At 47.2% G+C, this 15,479-nt stretch overlaps 1 protein-coding gene across 1 annotated transcript in view; it reads left to right on the top strand.

Moving 5' to 3' along the window:
• Nucleotides 1–6,503: 6,503 nt before the first annotated feature.
• cwc25 (CWC25 spliceosome associated protein homolog) overlaps nucleotides 6,504–15,479 on the top strand; it is a 46,847-nt gene continuing 37,871 nt past the window's right edge. The window contains exons 1-2 of the mRNA XM_059956670.1: nucleotides 6,504–6,632; nucleotides 9,142–9,314. Coding sequence (XP_059812653.1) covers nucleotides 6,615–6,632; nucleotides 9,142–9,314 — 191 coding nt within the window. The 5' untranslated portion in view covers nucleotides 6,504–6,614. The remainder of the gene's footprint in view (nucleotides 6,633–9,141; nucleotides 9,315–15,479) is intronic.

A 15,479-nucleotide genomic window follows, 5' to 3' on the forward strand; every position in this document is an offset into this window, starting at 1 on the left:
CTGGACTGACACCTTCCTGCCCTATTGTCTTGTTTATTATTTATTGTAATGCCTGCATTGTTTTGTGCACTTTATGCAGTCCTGGGTAGGTCTGTGGTCTAGTGTCGTTTTTTTTTACGTAGTTCAGTCTAGTTTTTGTACTGTTTCATGTAATACCATGGTCCTGAAAAACGATGTCTTGTTTTTACTGTGTATTGTACCAGCAGTTATGGTCGAAATGACAATAAAAAGTGACTTGACTTTTAAGGTGGCACCTTATCGAACGCCTTCTGGAAATCCAAGTAAATAACGTCCATCTGTTCCCCTCTATCCACTGGGCTCATTCTATGCTCAAAGAGTTCCTGTAAATTTGTCAAACAGGACCTGCTTTTGCTGAATACACTTCTTTCCAGATGCCTCACTATTTCTTCTTTAATGAGAACTTCAAGCATTTTCCCAACTACAGATGTTAAATTAACTGGCCTGTAGTTACCTGCCTTTTGTCTACATCCTGTTTTGATCAGTGATGTGATAATCACCTTCCTCCAATCCACTGGGACCTACCCAGAATCCAGAGAATTTTGGTAAATTATCACCAAAGCCTCTACAATAAACTCTGCCATTTCTTTCAGTAGCCTGGGATGCATTCCATCAGGACCAGGAGACTTGTCTATCTTCAGGCCCACAGGTTTGCTCAGCACTAACTCTTTAGTGATAACCATTGTATCGAGACCCTCACCTCCCATTGCATCCATAATGTCTCTCTTTGGCATGTTAGATGTGTCTTCCACCGTGAAGACTGACACAAAATAGTCATTCAAAGCCTCGGCCAATTCCTAATTACCCATTATCAATTCCACCTTTTCGTCCTCTACAGGATCCACGCTCACTTTAGCCATTCTTTTCTGCTTTATGTTATTATAAAAACTTGTGTTGCCTTTATGGCAGTTATTTAGTTTATAATATTTTCGCTTAGTAATTTGTTTGTTAGCATTCTAGTTAAAGTTAGGATTGTTTAAAGTAAATTTGTTGTCTGTGATATATTGCGGCATGCGATGACATCACATCTGGTTTAGCCGCATCCTGTGGGAAAATACTGGTTTGGAGAAACGGGAAGGTGGGGGTCAAGACATGTGCGAGCGCAAGCGCCAGCAAATTTTTCTCTCTACGCACCAGAAACATAGTGAAGGCAACGCTCTAAGTCATGAGATAATTGATATGTTGAATTAAAATGTTAACGCCGATCCTGTTAAAAGTAACGACGGTTGATAAGGTTTATGTTTTCGTTAGTTAAAGAGTTGCGGATAGTTTGTGTTGAAGTGTATTTAAAGCAGTCAATGGCGTAGGTAGATTCTGACTGTATGCTGCACTTTAATGTAATGTAGTTGTTGTAGTTTTACTCTTGCAAGTATTTATGATGTAAATGTAATATCAAGAAGGAAACAAATGCTGTACAAATCTTGTATTGGTTTATCAACAGTTTTCACCATACGTTAATGAGGAAGAGTGAACAGTATACGGTTAATCTTACTGTGATCCTGTCATCATTGACAAAGGTTTAACTCGGTGTTTAGTTTGGTGTTCCGTTACACCCGAGCGAGAACACTACAAAACTTATTATCCATTTTTATATTTTGTGCTGGTTTATGTTCATAATCTATCTTCCTTTTCTTTATTGCTCACTTAGTGGTTCTTTGTTGCTTTTTAAAGTTTTCCCAATCTTCCAGTTTCCCACTAACTCTTGGTGACTTTGTACACACGAACTTTTAGTTTGATGCCTTCTTTTATTTCCTTAGTTATCCATGGCTGGCTCTCCCCACCCTTACTGTCCTTGCTTTTAACTGGAACATACTTTTGTTGAGCACCATGAAAAATCTTTTTGGAAGTCTTCTGCTATTCCTCAGCCATCCCTCCATATAAGTTGTGTTCCTAGTCTACATGAGCCAAATCCTCACTCATCCCATTGTAGTCTCCCTTGTTTAGGCATAATACACTGGTTTTCAATTGAACTATGAGAAAAATGAGTTGCATGAGAAATTCAGTTATACTGTGATCACTCTTACCAAGAGGATCCCTAATTACCAGTTTACTAATTTTACCTGAAGCCTCATTGCATAGGATAACATGTTCCCTTGTAGGCTCAGTAATATGCTGTTCAAAAAAGCCATCATGGATGCATTCTATGAAGACCCCCTCAAGACTGCCTCGACCAACTTGATTCACCCAATCTATGTTCTTGCTGTTCTTGGACTACAGTTCAGCATTCAACACCATAGTTCCATCCAGGCTCGACAAGAAGCTCGGAGACCTCGGCCTTCACCCCGTCTTGAGCAGCTGGATCCTGGACTTCCTGTCAGATCACCAGCAGGTTGGAGGCTCCCTCACCTCTAACCCTCTGACTCTCAATACAGAAGCACCTCAGGGCTGTGTACTGAGCCCCCTCCTTTACTCCCTGATTACCCATGTCTGCATCACTACCTACAGCTCTAATCTGCTAATTAAATTTGCCGATGACACTACATTGATTGGCCTAATCTCAAACAATAATGAGGTGGCCTGCAGGGAAGAAGTCATCACCCTGACACAGTGGTGTCAAGAAAACAACCTCTTCCTCAATGTCGCAAAAACAAAGGAGCTGGTTGTGGATTACAGGAGGAATGGAAACAGACTAGCCCCTATTGACATCAATGGGTCTGGAGTTGAGGGGGTAAACAGCTTCAAAGTCCTCAGCATCCACATCACTGAGGATCTCACGTGGTCTGTACACACCAGCTGTGTGGTGAGAAAAGCACAACAGCGCCTCTTTCACCTCAGACGGTTGAAGAAGTTTGGTATGGGCCCCCAAATCCTAAGAACTTTTTACAGGGGCACAATTGAGAGCATCCTGACTGGGTGCATCACTGTCTGGTATGGGAACGGTACCTCCCTCAATCACAGGACTCTGCAGAGAGTGGTGCAGACAGCCCAATGTATCTGTAGATGTGAACTTCCCATGATTCAGGACATTTACATGGACAGGTGTGTAAAAAGGGCCCGTCGGATCACTGGGGACCCAAACCATCCCAATCACAATCTGTTCCAGCTGCTACCATCCAGGAAACGGTAGCGCAGCATAAAAGCCAGGACCAACAGGCTCCGGGACAGCTTCTTCCACCAGGTCATCGGACCGATTAATTCACCTGATTTGAGTGTATTTTTATGTTACATTGACTGTTTTATTTATTATATGTTACTATGATTGCACATTGCACATTCAGATGGAGACATAACGTAAAGATTTTACTCATGTATGTGAAGAATGTAAGAAATAAAGTCAAATCAATTCAATTTACAACCCTCTCAACCCCAATTCAATGTGCAAGTTAAGATCCCCCACAATAACTGATGTTCCATTCTTACATGCCTCAGATATTTCTGGGTTTATTGCCTGTGCCACTGTAATGTTATTATTCAGTGGCCAATAGACAACTCCCACCATTGATTTTTTTCCCTTTACTATTCCTAATCTCCACCCAGATGGATTCAACATTCTGCTCATTAAATCTTATATCATCTCTCACTATTGCCCTGAACTCATCCTTAATTAAGAGTACTACTCCACCTCCCTTACCTTCCTGCCTATCCTTCCATATTTCCTGATATCCTTGGATATTTAATTCCCAATCCTCTCCACCCTGCAACCACATCTCTGTAACAGCCACTAAATCATATCCCTTTATACTGATTTGTGTCACAAGTTCACTGACCTTGTTATGAATACTATTGCCATTCAGAGCCTTTAAAATCTAGAAATCCTTGTCTCTTTTGCACTTGACTTTTCTGCACTCCACCCTTACTTTTCTTTTTTAACTTTTGCTTTTACTTTATCTTTATCTACCCCTTTCTCTTTTACTTTATCAATGCTCCAATCTGTTGAACCCACCCTTCTGCTATTTGGTTCAAAGCCCTATCCACAATCCTAGTTATGTGATTCGCTAGGATTCAGGTCCCATCATGGTTCAGGTGGAGTCTGTCCCAATGGAACGTTTTCTCCTTCCCCAATACCGGTGCCAGTTTTCCAGGAATTCAAACCCACTTCTCCCACACCAATCCTTGAGCCATGCATTTAACTCTCTAATCTTCTTGACTCTATGCCAATTTGCACGTGGCTCAGGTAGTAATCCAGAGATTACCACCTTTTTGGTTCTGCTTTTTTAATTTAGTCCTTAGTCGTTAGCCATTAGGTAGCATCTGGAATTTCCAGTTGGCGGAGATTTCCCTCCACTCCGCTCTGACACACTGGGAAATCATGTACGTGGCAGGTTACAACAGTGGTTTGCCTTTGCCTATTGCTGGGTGAGTTCAAAGAGACCACCCCCTCTTGCGGTGGATGACCAGGACGTCTACGTGTCTTCTCGTGCTCTTAAAGCGCTCCACAACACCTGCTGGCCTGCCTTCTTGACCGTTGGGCCATTAATCGGTCTCCTCCGCTCAATCTGCCAGAGCCTGACTTCACACGCTGGGACAGACAGATCCCCTACCTCACCGAGGGTCAAAGACCTGTCGGCTACCCTCACCTGGTTTGGCCCGTCTGACGAGACGGTTTACCGGGGTGTGGCCGCTGCGCGTGTTACAGCTACTCGGAGCCACAGGTGAGAGCTGAGCGCCAGGTGGGGACCAAAGGTGGATGAGCTGCCCTGAAAAAGGCACGGTAGGCCCCCCCCCCCACCAGAGGTGCTACCCCTCCCTAGACACCCCATACACCCCAATTTAGTCCTTGGCTGCTCAAATTCCCTCAGCAGAGTCTTTTTCCTCATTCTACCTATGTCATTGATACCCACATGGAGCATGACAACTGGATCTTTCCCTTCCCACTGCAAATTCCTCTGCAGGTCAGATAAGATTAACCAAACCTGGGTACCAGGCAGGCAACAGAGCCTTCGGGAGGCTCTATCCCATGACAGAGAACACTCTGACTATACAATCCCCAATTACCACTACATTTCTCTTCTCTTCCCCCCCCCCCCCAACCGAATGGCTCCCTGAACTACGGTGCCACAGTTAGGTTGCTCATCCTTCCTACAGCCCCCACTCTCATCCACACAAGTAGCAAGAATCTCAGACTGGTTGGAGAAGCTCAAGGGCTGAATACAGGAGATGGGATGTTGTGTTGAAGTTGTATAAGACATTGGTGAGGCCTAACTTGGAGTATTGTGTGCAGTTTTGGTCACCTATTACAGGAAAGATAAAAATAAGGTTGAAAGAGCACAGGGAAGATGTACAAGGATGTTGCCAGTTCTGGAGGACCTACATTATATAGAAAGATTGAATAGGTTAGGACTTTATTCCTTGCAATGTAGAAGATTGAAAGATTAGCGGTATAGAAAATTATGAAGGGTATAGATAGGTTAAATGCAAGCAGGCTTTACCACTGAAGTTGGGTGGGACTACAACTAGAGGTCATAGGTTAAGGGTGAAAGGTGAAAATTTAAAGGGGAACACAAGGGTAAACTTCTTCACTCAGAGGGCCGTGAGAGTGTGATACAAGCTGACAGCGTAAGTGATGTATGTGAGCTTGATTTCAATGCTTAAGAGAAGTTTGGATAGGTACATGGATGGTAGGAGTATGGAGGGCTATGGTCCAAATGCAGGTCACTCAGCATGGACTAGATGGGCTGAAAGGCCTGTTTCTATGCTGTATTTTTCTATGACTCTAGTAATTTTATGTACTGTGCTGTACTGCGGCTGTCAAGCAACAAATAGCACGACGTGTCTGTGTGTGTGGGGAGGGAGGGAGGGAAATTGGCGCCAAAAGGCAGCAAACTCTACTAGCTGCAAGAAGCAGCATCAAACATATCTGGTGAAATGTCATTGGCTCATTGAGTACTTTTAATTCAAAAGCCAGAAGGTATTGAGTAACACACACAGTTGTTGTTGGAGGAACTCAGCCGGTCAGGCAGCATCTAGTGAGTAATCAGGCTACGCTTTGTTAGGGACCCGTCATCAGCTGCCTGACCTACTGTTTCTGCAGATCCTTTGTGTGTTGCTTCAGATGTTGCTGCAACATCTGCAGCCTTGTGTCTCGAAGTACTGGATATATTTGCGGGTTTTTTAACACAGAGAGCAGCAGAGGCAACAAAGTGCAGGTGACCTTTAGTCAAAGGAGACAGCAGCGGTGGCAACAAGAGGCAGTCACAATGGCCTCCAGCCAAAGCGGGCAGCAGTATCAACGCAAACACGAGGAAATCTGCAGATGCTGGAAATTCAAGCTACACACATAAAATGCTGTTGGATCACAGCAGGCGAAGCAGCATCTATAAGGAGAAGAAATGTCGACGTTTTGAGCCGAGACACTTCGTCAGCAGTATCGACTGCGTGCTGTAGTTACTACGGCCTCCAGCGTGAGGGGGCAGCAGAGGCGGTTACGTTTTGCAGCACTGCGCCCTCCAGCGTGAGGGGGCAGCAGAGGCGGTTACGTTTTGTAGCACTGCGCCCTCCAGCGTGAGGGGGCAGCAGCTGCGGCGACTTGCTGCAGTTACTAGGGCCTCCAGCCAAAGAGGAGGGGGGGGGGGTGGGTGGTTTGGTAGAAGTGGCGGCGACGGTGAATATCGTTGCCGGTTCGTTTGTCGCGGTGTGTGAGGAGTTTCTGATCAGCGATGGGCGGCGGGGATTTGGTGAGTGTGTGAGCGGAGAGAGACAGGATTACGGGTCAAGGGATTGTGTATGCGGGGAAGGGTGGAAATAGGAAATTGTATTGGGAGGCTGTGGCCTAGAATGGCCCTTTAAAGGAGGCAGGAGAGTTGAAGTGAGTGACTTGGTGAGAAGGGGGAGGGGGATTTATCGATTGGCGAGGAGAGAGAAGGGTAGGGGAGGTGACTAGAGCTGGTGAGGAGGATGATAGGGGAGGGGGTCAGCTGGGAGGAGGAAGTCTTGGGAGATGACAACGGGCTGTAGTTATGGGGAGACATTGGGCAGACTGGAATTGCTTTTCTCCGAATGCTGGAGACTGGGGGGGGGGGGGGGGGAGAGAATGACCTGGTAAAGGGGCATAGATACAATAACGTATGATAATTTTTTCCCCCATGGTTGGGGTATCAAAAAAACCAGAGGGCATCGGTTTAAGGTGAGAGGAGGTAGTTGCAAAGGTGTTCTTGCATTTTCTTTTAACCACAGCGAGAGGTTCATGCTAGTGGTGGAATTAAAGACAGTTACTACATTTAAGAGGCATTTCGACATTCAAATGTGGAAAGCATAGAAAAATATGGCGAGTATACAGGTCAATGGGATTATTGTAGATGGGAAATAAGGTTGTTATGGAGTTGGTGAGCTCGGTATCTGTGTATGACACTCAAACACGAGAAAATCTGCAAATGCTGGAAATCCAAGCAACATTCAAAATGCTAGAGGAACTCAGCAGGCCAGGCAGCATCTATGAAAAAGAGTAAACAGTCGATATTTTGGGCTGAGACCCTTAGGCAGGACTGAGGCATGTAGGGGGATAAGGGCAGTAAAGGAAAGGCCAAGGGATGAAGGGACAAATCAGAAGAGCAAAGGCACACTGAGGGGAAGGAATGAAAAACATAGAACACTATGGCACAGGATTAGGCTATTTGACCCACAATGTTGTGCTGATCAAAATAAATTAGTAATCAGATGGCAAACTAAATTAATCTCTTCTGCCTACACAATATCCATGTCCATTTTTCTCAAATTCATGTGCCTATCTATCTCTTATAAGTCTCTAATGTATCTGCCTCTACCACCATCCCAGGCAGCATGTTCCATGCATCCGTAAAAACTTGCCCCTCACATCTGCTTTGAAAGTACCCTTTCTCATCTTAAATCCATGTCCACTGGTATTAGACATTTCAACCCTTGGAAATAGATATTGTCTGTCTACCTATGTCTCACATAATGTTATAAACCTGTAAAAGATCAACCCTCAGCTTCTGTGGCTTCCTTCTCACAGAAGTACAGTAAGCAATTAACATTCAGAAAGCTGTTGTTCCTTAGGGTGGCTCAGGGGACAATGATCGGCACTCGGCGTATTGGCTTATTGAGTCTTGCATCTCAGGGTCTCAGATCTGTAGCCCTGCTACCCACCTCATACTGATTCTAAGGATGCCATTGCTCAGTTTTACAATTTTTTTTGTATTTGCACAGTTTGTCTTTTTGCACATTAGTTGTTTGTCATTTTTTGAGTGTGATTTTTCATTGTTTATATGTATTTCTTTGTACCTACTGTGAATGCTTGTAGGAAAATGAATCTCTGGGTTGTTTTTGGAGATATATCTGTACTGTGATGATAAATTTACTTTGTACTTTGAGTTCCTCCAGCATTTTGTTTGCTACTCTAGAAACTTATAACAATGTTCTATGCAACATTCTGGACATTACCCCAGGTACTAACAAAGTTCAAAGTAAATTAATTGTCAAAAGACTTAGATGTTACCATATACTACCACAAAATTCATTTTCTTGGAGACATTTTCAGGAAAATAAAGAAAAACAATAGAATTTTACAAAAACCTCTGCATAAATAAAGTCTGGCAACCACAATATCCAAAAATCAGGCAAACATTTCATAAATTAATTCTGAGAGCATGAGTTGTAAAGAAGGAGAGTCAGGGATTTAAATCTTATTTGGCATACACAAAATGCTGGAAGAACTCAGGAAGTCAGGCAGCATCAATGGAAAGGAATAAAGAGTCGATGTTTTGAGCTGAGACCTTCATTCTTCAACAGTCCTGTGCTGAAGGGTCTCAGCCTAAAGCGTTGACTGCTCATTCCTTTTCATTCTTTTCCATAGATGCTGCCTGACTGCTCAATTCCTCCAGCATTTTGTGTGTTTGTTACTCTGGATTTCCAGCATCTGCAGAATCTCTTGTGTTTATTATTTGGCATGAACTGTGTGCATTGCTGTTGACAATGCGAATGCCACATTGACCACACCTGAATAATCTTCATATCTCTGCTGTGGGTATTGATGCTTTCCTTGGAGAGAAGGTAGATCATTCTGTGGTACATTTGAGCAAATACTTGCCCAAATATCTAAGCAAAAAAAAAATTTCAGAAGAATGTATTCTCTGTCCCTGTTTAGTGTTTTGCTTTGAAATTGTATGTTATCGTTTTGGTATGAATAAAAGTTATTTAAACTGAATTCTCTTCATCTGCCACTTGCAGAATCTAAAGAAAAGCTGGCACCCGCAGACTTTGAAAAATGTTGAGCGGGTGTGGAAAGCAGAGCAGAAGCATGAAGCAGAAAAGAAAAAGATCGAGGAGCTTCAGAGGGAGCTCCGTGAGGAGCGTGCGCGAGAAGAAATGCAGCGCTATGCGGAGGATAGCGGTGCCATGAAGTAAGTTGTTTATGTTCCAATCGAAACGGAGGGTCCAAGTGAGCAAGGAGAGAAGCAATGTTGTCTCTCAGAATTTAGGTTGAAAATAATTCAGCGTTTTGATTATCAATCAGTCCTAGAGAACACTAGAATCACTGAGCCTGTGAAAGTAGCAGTGATCATTTTCCAGTCTGAAACGCTGCAATCTGGAAGCTTAAGAGAGAGCGCAGAGGAGATTTGCCAAAATGCTGCCTGGATTAGAGAGGTTCTCAGGATAGGTTGAGCAAGAGATGTTTTCTCTTTGGAGAGAAGGAGGATGAGAGGTGACCGGGAGGTGTACAAGGTGATAAGAGGCATAGATAGAGTGGACAGCAAGAGTCTTTTTTTCCAGGGTATTAGTTGCTAATGTAAGAGGATATAATTTTATGTTGATTAGAGGAAAGTGTAGGGAGGGGTGTTAGAGGTAGGTGTTTTTTTTTACACAGGATGGAGGGTGCATGGAACCTGCTGCCAAAAGTAATAGTAGAGGTAGATACATTAGAGACATTTAAGAGACTCTTAGATGAAAGAAAATTGATGAAAGAAAATGCAGGGTGATCTGAGAAGGAAGGGTTAGATTGATCTTGGAGTAGGTTAAAAGGTTGCACAAAATAGTAGCGTCAACAGAGCTTTACCAAGAAGGATTTTACCAAGATTGATAAATCCCCAGGGCCGGATATGATACACCCCAGATTGTTGTGGGAATTGAGAGAAGAGATTGCAGGAGCATTAGCCGTGATCTTTGAATCCTCTTTGGCTACAGAGGAAGTGCCGGAGGACTGGAGAATGGCAAATGTAGTTCCCCTGTTTAAAAAAAGTAACAGGGAGAAACCTGGGAACTATAGACCGGTGAGTCTTACGTCAGTGGTCTGCAAACTACTGGAAAGGATTCTTAAGGATAGAATCTATGAGCATTTGGAGAAGTACAGTCTACTCATGGATAGTCAACATGGCTTTGTGAAGGGAAGATCGTGCCTCACGAGCCTGATTGAGTTTTTTGAAGAGGTAACAAAAGAAATTGATGAGGGTAGGGCAGTTGATGTGGTCTACATGGACTTTAGCAAAGCATTTGACAAGGTCCCTCATGAGAGACTCATCCAGGAAATCATGAGGCATGGGATAAGTGGAACCTTGGCTGTTTGGATAAAAAAATTGGCTTAAAGGAAGAAAGCAGAGGGTAGTTGTGGAAGGAAAGTATTCTGCCTGGAGGTCGGTGACTAGTGGAGTGCCGCAGGGATCTGTCCTGGGACCCTTGCTATTTGTGATTTTTATAAATGACCTGGACGTAGAGGCGGAAGGATGAGTGAGTAAGTTTGCGGATGACACGAAGATTGGAGGAGTTGTGGATGGAGCTGTAGATGGTCGAAGGTTTCAAGAGGATATAGACAGGCTGCAGAGTCTGGCAGAAAAAATGGCAGATGGAGTTCAATCTGGACAAGTGTGAGGTGATGCATTTTGGAAGGACAAACCAGACGACTGAGTACAGGATTAATGGTCAGTTACTTAAGAGTGTGGATGAACAGAGGGACCTTGGGGTTCAAATCCATACATCCCTCAAGGTCACTGTGCAGGTTGATAGGGTAGTTAAGAAGGCCTATGGGATGCCAGGCTTCATTAACAGGGGGATTGTGTTCAAGAGTAGAGAGGTCATGTTGTAACTCTACAAATCTCAGGTGAGACCACACTTAGAGTATTGAGTTCAGTTCTGGTCACCTCATTATAGGAAGGATGTGGAAGCTACGTAGAGGGTGCAGATGAGATTTACCAGGATGTTGCCTGGTTTGGAGAACAAGTCACATGAAGCAAGGTTAGCAGAGCTGGGACTTTTCTCTTTGGAGCGTAGAAGAATGAGAGAGGACTTGATAGAGGTCTACAAGATTATGAGAGACATAGATAGGGTGGATAGTCAGTACCTGTTTCCCAGGGCACCAATAGCAAACACTAGAGTGCATATGTACAGCATTAAGGGAGGGAAGTTTAGGGGAGACATCAGGGGTAAGTTTTTTACACAGAGGGTTGTGAGTGCCTGGAATTACTTGCCAGGGATGGTGGCGGAGGCTAGAAAATTAGGGGTATTTAAGAGCCTCTTGGACCGGCACATGGGATGAAAGAAAAAATAGAGGGTTATGGGGTAGTGTGGGTTTAGTACTTTTTTTTTAAGGATTATATGGGTCGGCACAACATGGACGGCTGAAGGGCCTGTACTGTGCTGTAGTATTCTATGGTTCTGAATATGAACATCAAACCTTTCATGTCATCTGTACATTTCAATATAATGCCTTTTATGGTACATTACCTTGCCATATTATTCCTCTCAAAATGCATTGCCACTCTTCTCTATATTGAATTCAGATTTCTGATAGGTTCATGAACACTACCTCACTGTGTTGCTTCTTATATATATGTGTGTGTGTGTGTGTGTGTGTGTGTGTCTGTATGTATGTCTATTGCCAGCCCTTTCTTCTGTGCAGTTACTGCTGCTGCTCAGGGGTTGGGACCCAGCTGGGTTCGAACTCAGGACCGTCTGCTCTGAAGTCCAGTGTTGATGCCACTACATCACTGGCTGGCCCAAATAGATATAATTTATATAAAAAAAAACAAAGGCTTATCTAGATCTTTGTTCCTGTTAAAGGAGGAATATCTTGACAATGCTGGAAATTTGAAATCTGACAACGTGTTCGAGGTCTCCTGCCAGACCTTCATGAATTACCAATTACGCACCATTTGGAATATCATTAGAACATCTTGGGAACTGTGGCGACCCACTTTCTACGCAGGCGAACCGGCTCACAAATAGCCAGCGCGCGGGGGGAGACTTTGGTAATGCGCCTCTGATGTCATTTCCGCCCAGAGAGGGCGGGCGCTAGGGATTAAATGCCAGTGCCGCGAAGTTTGAATAAACTAGTCTCGAAACGACTTACTGACTGCGTGTCGCTATTTCAGCGCTGTGTGTAGCACATCGCTACAGAACTATGTTTTTAAAGGCATGTCAAGATCATAGGATGGATGAGGTAGGGGTGTGGCGACCCATTTCCTGGCGCATCCGAACCGACTCACAATTAGATAGCCTATGGGGGTTTGCGAGCACAGAGCTTTGGAGCCTCTGCGCCATGGGGGGCCGGTTGAGGGAGGCTTAAAAGGGAGGCTGAAGTTTTCGAATAAAGTTTTTCCTTCGACTGCAGTTACCGACTCCGTGTCGTAATTTTAGCGCTGCGTGTAGCACACCGCTACAATTGGTGACCCCGACGGTCCAAACGATTTTTGGACCAGAAGTGACCGACGCCGCCTCTGTTCATGCGGTTTCGTTGAAACTGCCGGGTTTCTGGACACAGCGCCCGGACCTATGGTTCCAGCAAGCCAAAGCCCAATTCCACGTTCGCCAGATCACCTCAGAAGACACCCGCTACTACTACGTGGTGAGCTCACTCGACCAGGACACAGCGGCCCAGGTCGCGGAGTTCATACAGTCGCTCCCGGCAGACGGCAAGTACACGGAATTCAAAGCCCTGCTCCTCAGGACTTTCGGACTCTCACGGCGCGAGCGGGCTGCCCGTTTACTGCACCTGGATGGTTTGGGGGACAGACCTCCATCGGCTTTAATGAATGAGATGTTGTCTCTGACCGACGGACACCCATGCCTCATGTTTGAGCAGGCATTCCTGGAGCAGCTGCCCGAGGACATACGCCTGCTGCTATCCGACGCGGATTTCAGTGACCCCCGGAAGGTGGCAGCCCGGGCGGACTTGCTGTGGAACGCCAAAAAGGTCCATCGCACGGATCTCCCAGCCACGCTCCCAGCAGCAAACCAGTCCAGGCCCGGCCGCAGAGCCCGCTAACCCCCGGCCCAATGAACACTGGTGCTTCTACCACCAGCGGTGGGGCGCAGAAGCCCGCCGTTGCCGCCCGCCCTGCAAGTTCCCGGGAAACACCAGGGCCAGCCGCCGCTGATGGCTACGGCGGCTGGCCATCGGGATAGCCTCCTGTATGTGTGGGATAGAAGGCCGGGACGCCGGTTTTTGGTCGATACTGGGGCTGAGATCAGCGTTTTACCTCCGACGAGTTACGACACCCGCAGCAGGGCACCGGGTCCCCCCCTGAGGGCCGTGAATGGCAGCACAGTAAGGACCTATGGCACCCGTCAGGTGCAGCTACAGTTCGGCTCCAGCCAGTTCACGTGGGACTTCACACTGGCCGCCGTAGCCCAACTGCTTCTGGGTGCGGATTTTTTGCGGGCTCACAGCCTACTGGTCGACCTGCCCAGGAAGAGACTGGTACACGCCAAGACCTTTCAGACGTTCTCCCTGGGTGCAGCCCAGTTGCCAGCCCCTCACCTCGGCTCCATCACGCTGTCCGACAACGACTTCACCAGGGTCCTGGCGGAGTTCCCATCGGTTCTGGCACCGCAGTTCACAGCGGCCATGCCCAGGCACGGCGTGCAGCACCACATCCCGACCCAGGGACCACCCCCCCACGCCCGCGCTCGGCGGCTTCCCCCGGACAAGCTCCGACTGGCGAAGGAGGAGTTCCAGAGGATGGAGGAATTGGGGATCATCCGGCGGTCCGACAGCCCATGGGCCTCCCCCCTGCACATGGTGCCCAAAGCAACGGGGGGCTGGAGACCGTGCGGCGACTACCGCAGGCTGAACGAGGCTACTTAATGGACGCGGTGGGACGGGACCTGGACTTCGCGTTCATCTATTTAGATGACATCCTCATAGCCAGCAGCAGTCATCAGGAGCATCTGTCCCACCTCCGTCAACTCTGCGCCTGACTGAGTGAGTACGGTCTTACAATCAACCCCGCCAAATGCCAGTTCGGACTCGATACCATTGACTTCCTGGGCCACAGGATTACTAAAGACGGGGCAACCCCTCTGCCCGCTAAGGTAGATGCGGTCCGCCTTTTTCCCCGACCCACCACGATCAAAGGCCTTCAGGAATTCGTAGGTATGGGCAATTTCGCCCTGATGTCGAGTCCGAGCAAGGACATTACCTGGGACGAGGAGTCCGCCGCCGCTTTCGTTCAAACGAAGGAAGCTTTGGCGGACGCCGCAATGCTAGTACATCCCAGAATGGACGCCCCTACCGCCCTCACAGTGGACGCATCAAACACGGCAGTCGGTGGGGTGCTGGAGCAACTCATCGCAGATTGCTGGCAACCCCTGGCGTTTTTCAGCAAACACCTGCGACCACCCGAGCTTAAATACAGTGGTTTCGACCGGGAACTGTTGGCGCTCTACCTGGCAATCCGGCATTTCAGGTACTTCCTAGAAGGTCGGCCCTTCACCGCATTCACGGACCACAAACCGCTTACCTTTGCGTTTACGAAAGCGTCCGACCCCTGGTCGTCCCGCCAGCAACGCCACCTAACCTACATCTCTGAATACACGACGGATGTCCGGCACGTCTCAGGTAAGGACAATGTCGTGGCGGATGCGCTCTCTCGCCCTACCGTTCATGCCCTTTCCCAAGGGGTAGACTTTGAGGCACTGGCAGAGGCGCAGCAGGCGGATGAGGAGATTCCGAGTTACAGAACCGCAGTCTCCGGTTTGCAGCTCCAGGACCTCCCCGTGGGCCCAGGTGAGAGGACCCTACTCTGTGACGTCGCCACCGGCCAGCCCCGTCCAGTCGTCCCGACAGCATGGCGGCGCCGCGTTTTCGACTCCATTCATAACTTGGCGCATCCCTCCATCCGGACAACTGTCCGGATGGTTTCCAGCAGGTTCGTTTGGCACGGACTCCGCAAACAGGTCAGTGAATGGGCCAAAACGTGCATGCACTGCCAGACGGCCAAGGTGCAGCGGCAGCAGTTCCATCCCGCCCACCGGCGTTTCGACCACATTCATGTGGATATCGTGGGCCCCCTGCCAGTGTCGCGCGGAGCGCGGCACCTCCTGACTATCGTGGACAGGTTCACAAGATGGCCAGAGGCGGTCCCGCTCACCGACACCACCTCCGAATCTTGCGCCCGAGCCCTGATAGCCACCTGGATATCTCGCTTTGGTGTACCACCCCACATTACCTCCGACAGAGGCGCCCAGTTCACCTCCAGCCTGTGGTCAGCTATGGCCAGCCTTTTGGGGACTCAGCTGCACCACACAACTGCCTACCACCCACAGTCGAACGGGCTAGTGGAGCGTTTCCACCG

Source organism: Hypanus sabinus, chromosome X1 (genome assembly GCF_030144855.1).
Source record: "Hypanus sabinus isolate sHypSab1 chromosome X1, sHypSab1.hap1, whole genome shotgun sequence".
NCBI classification, from domain to species: Eukaryota; Metazoa; Chordata; class Chondrichthyes; order Myliobatiformes; family Dasyatidae; genus Hypanus; species Hypanus sabinus.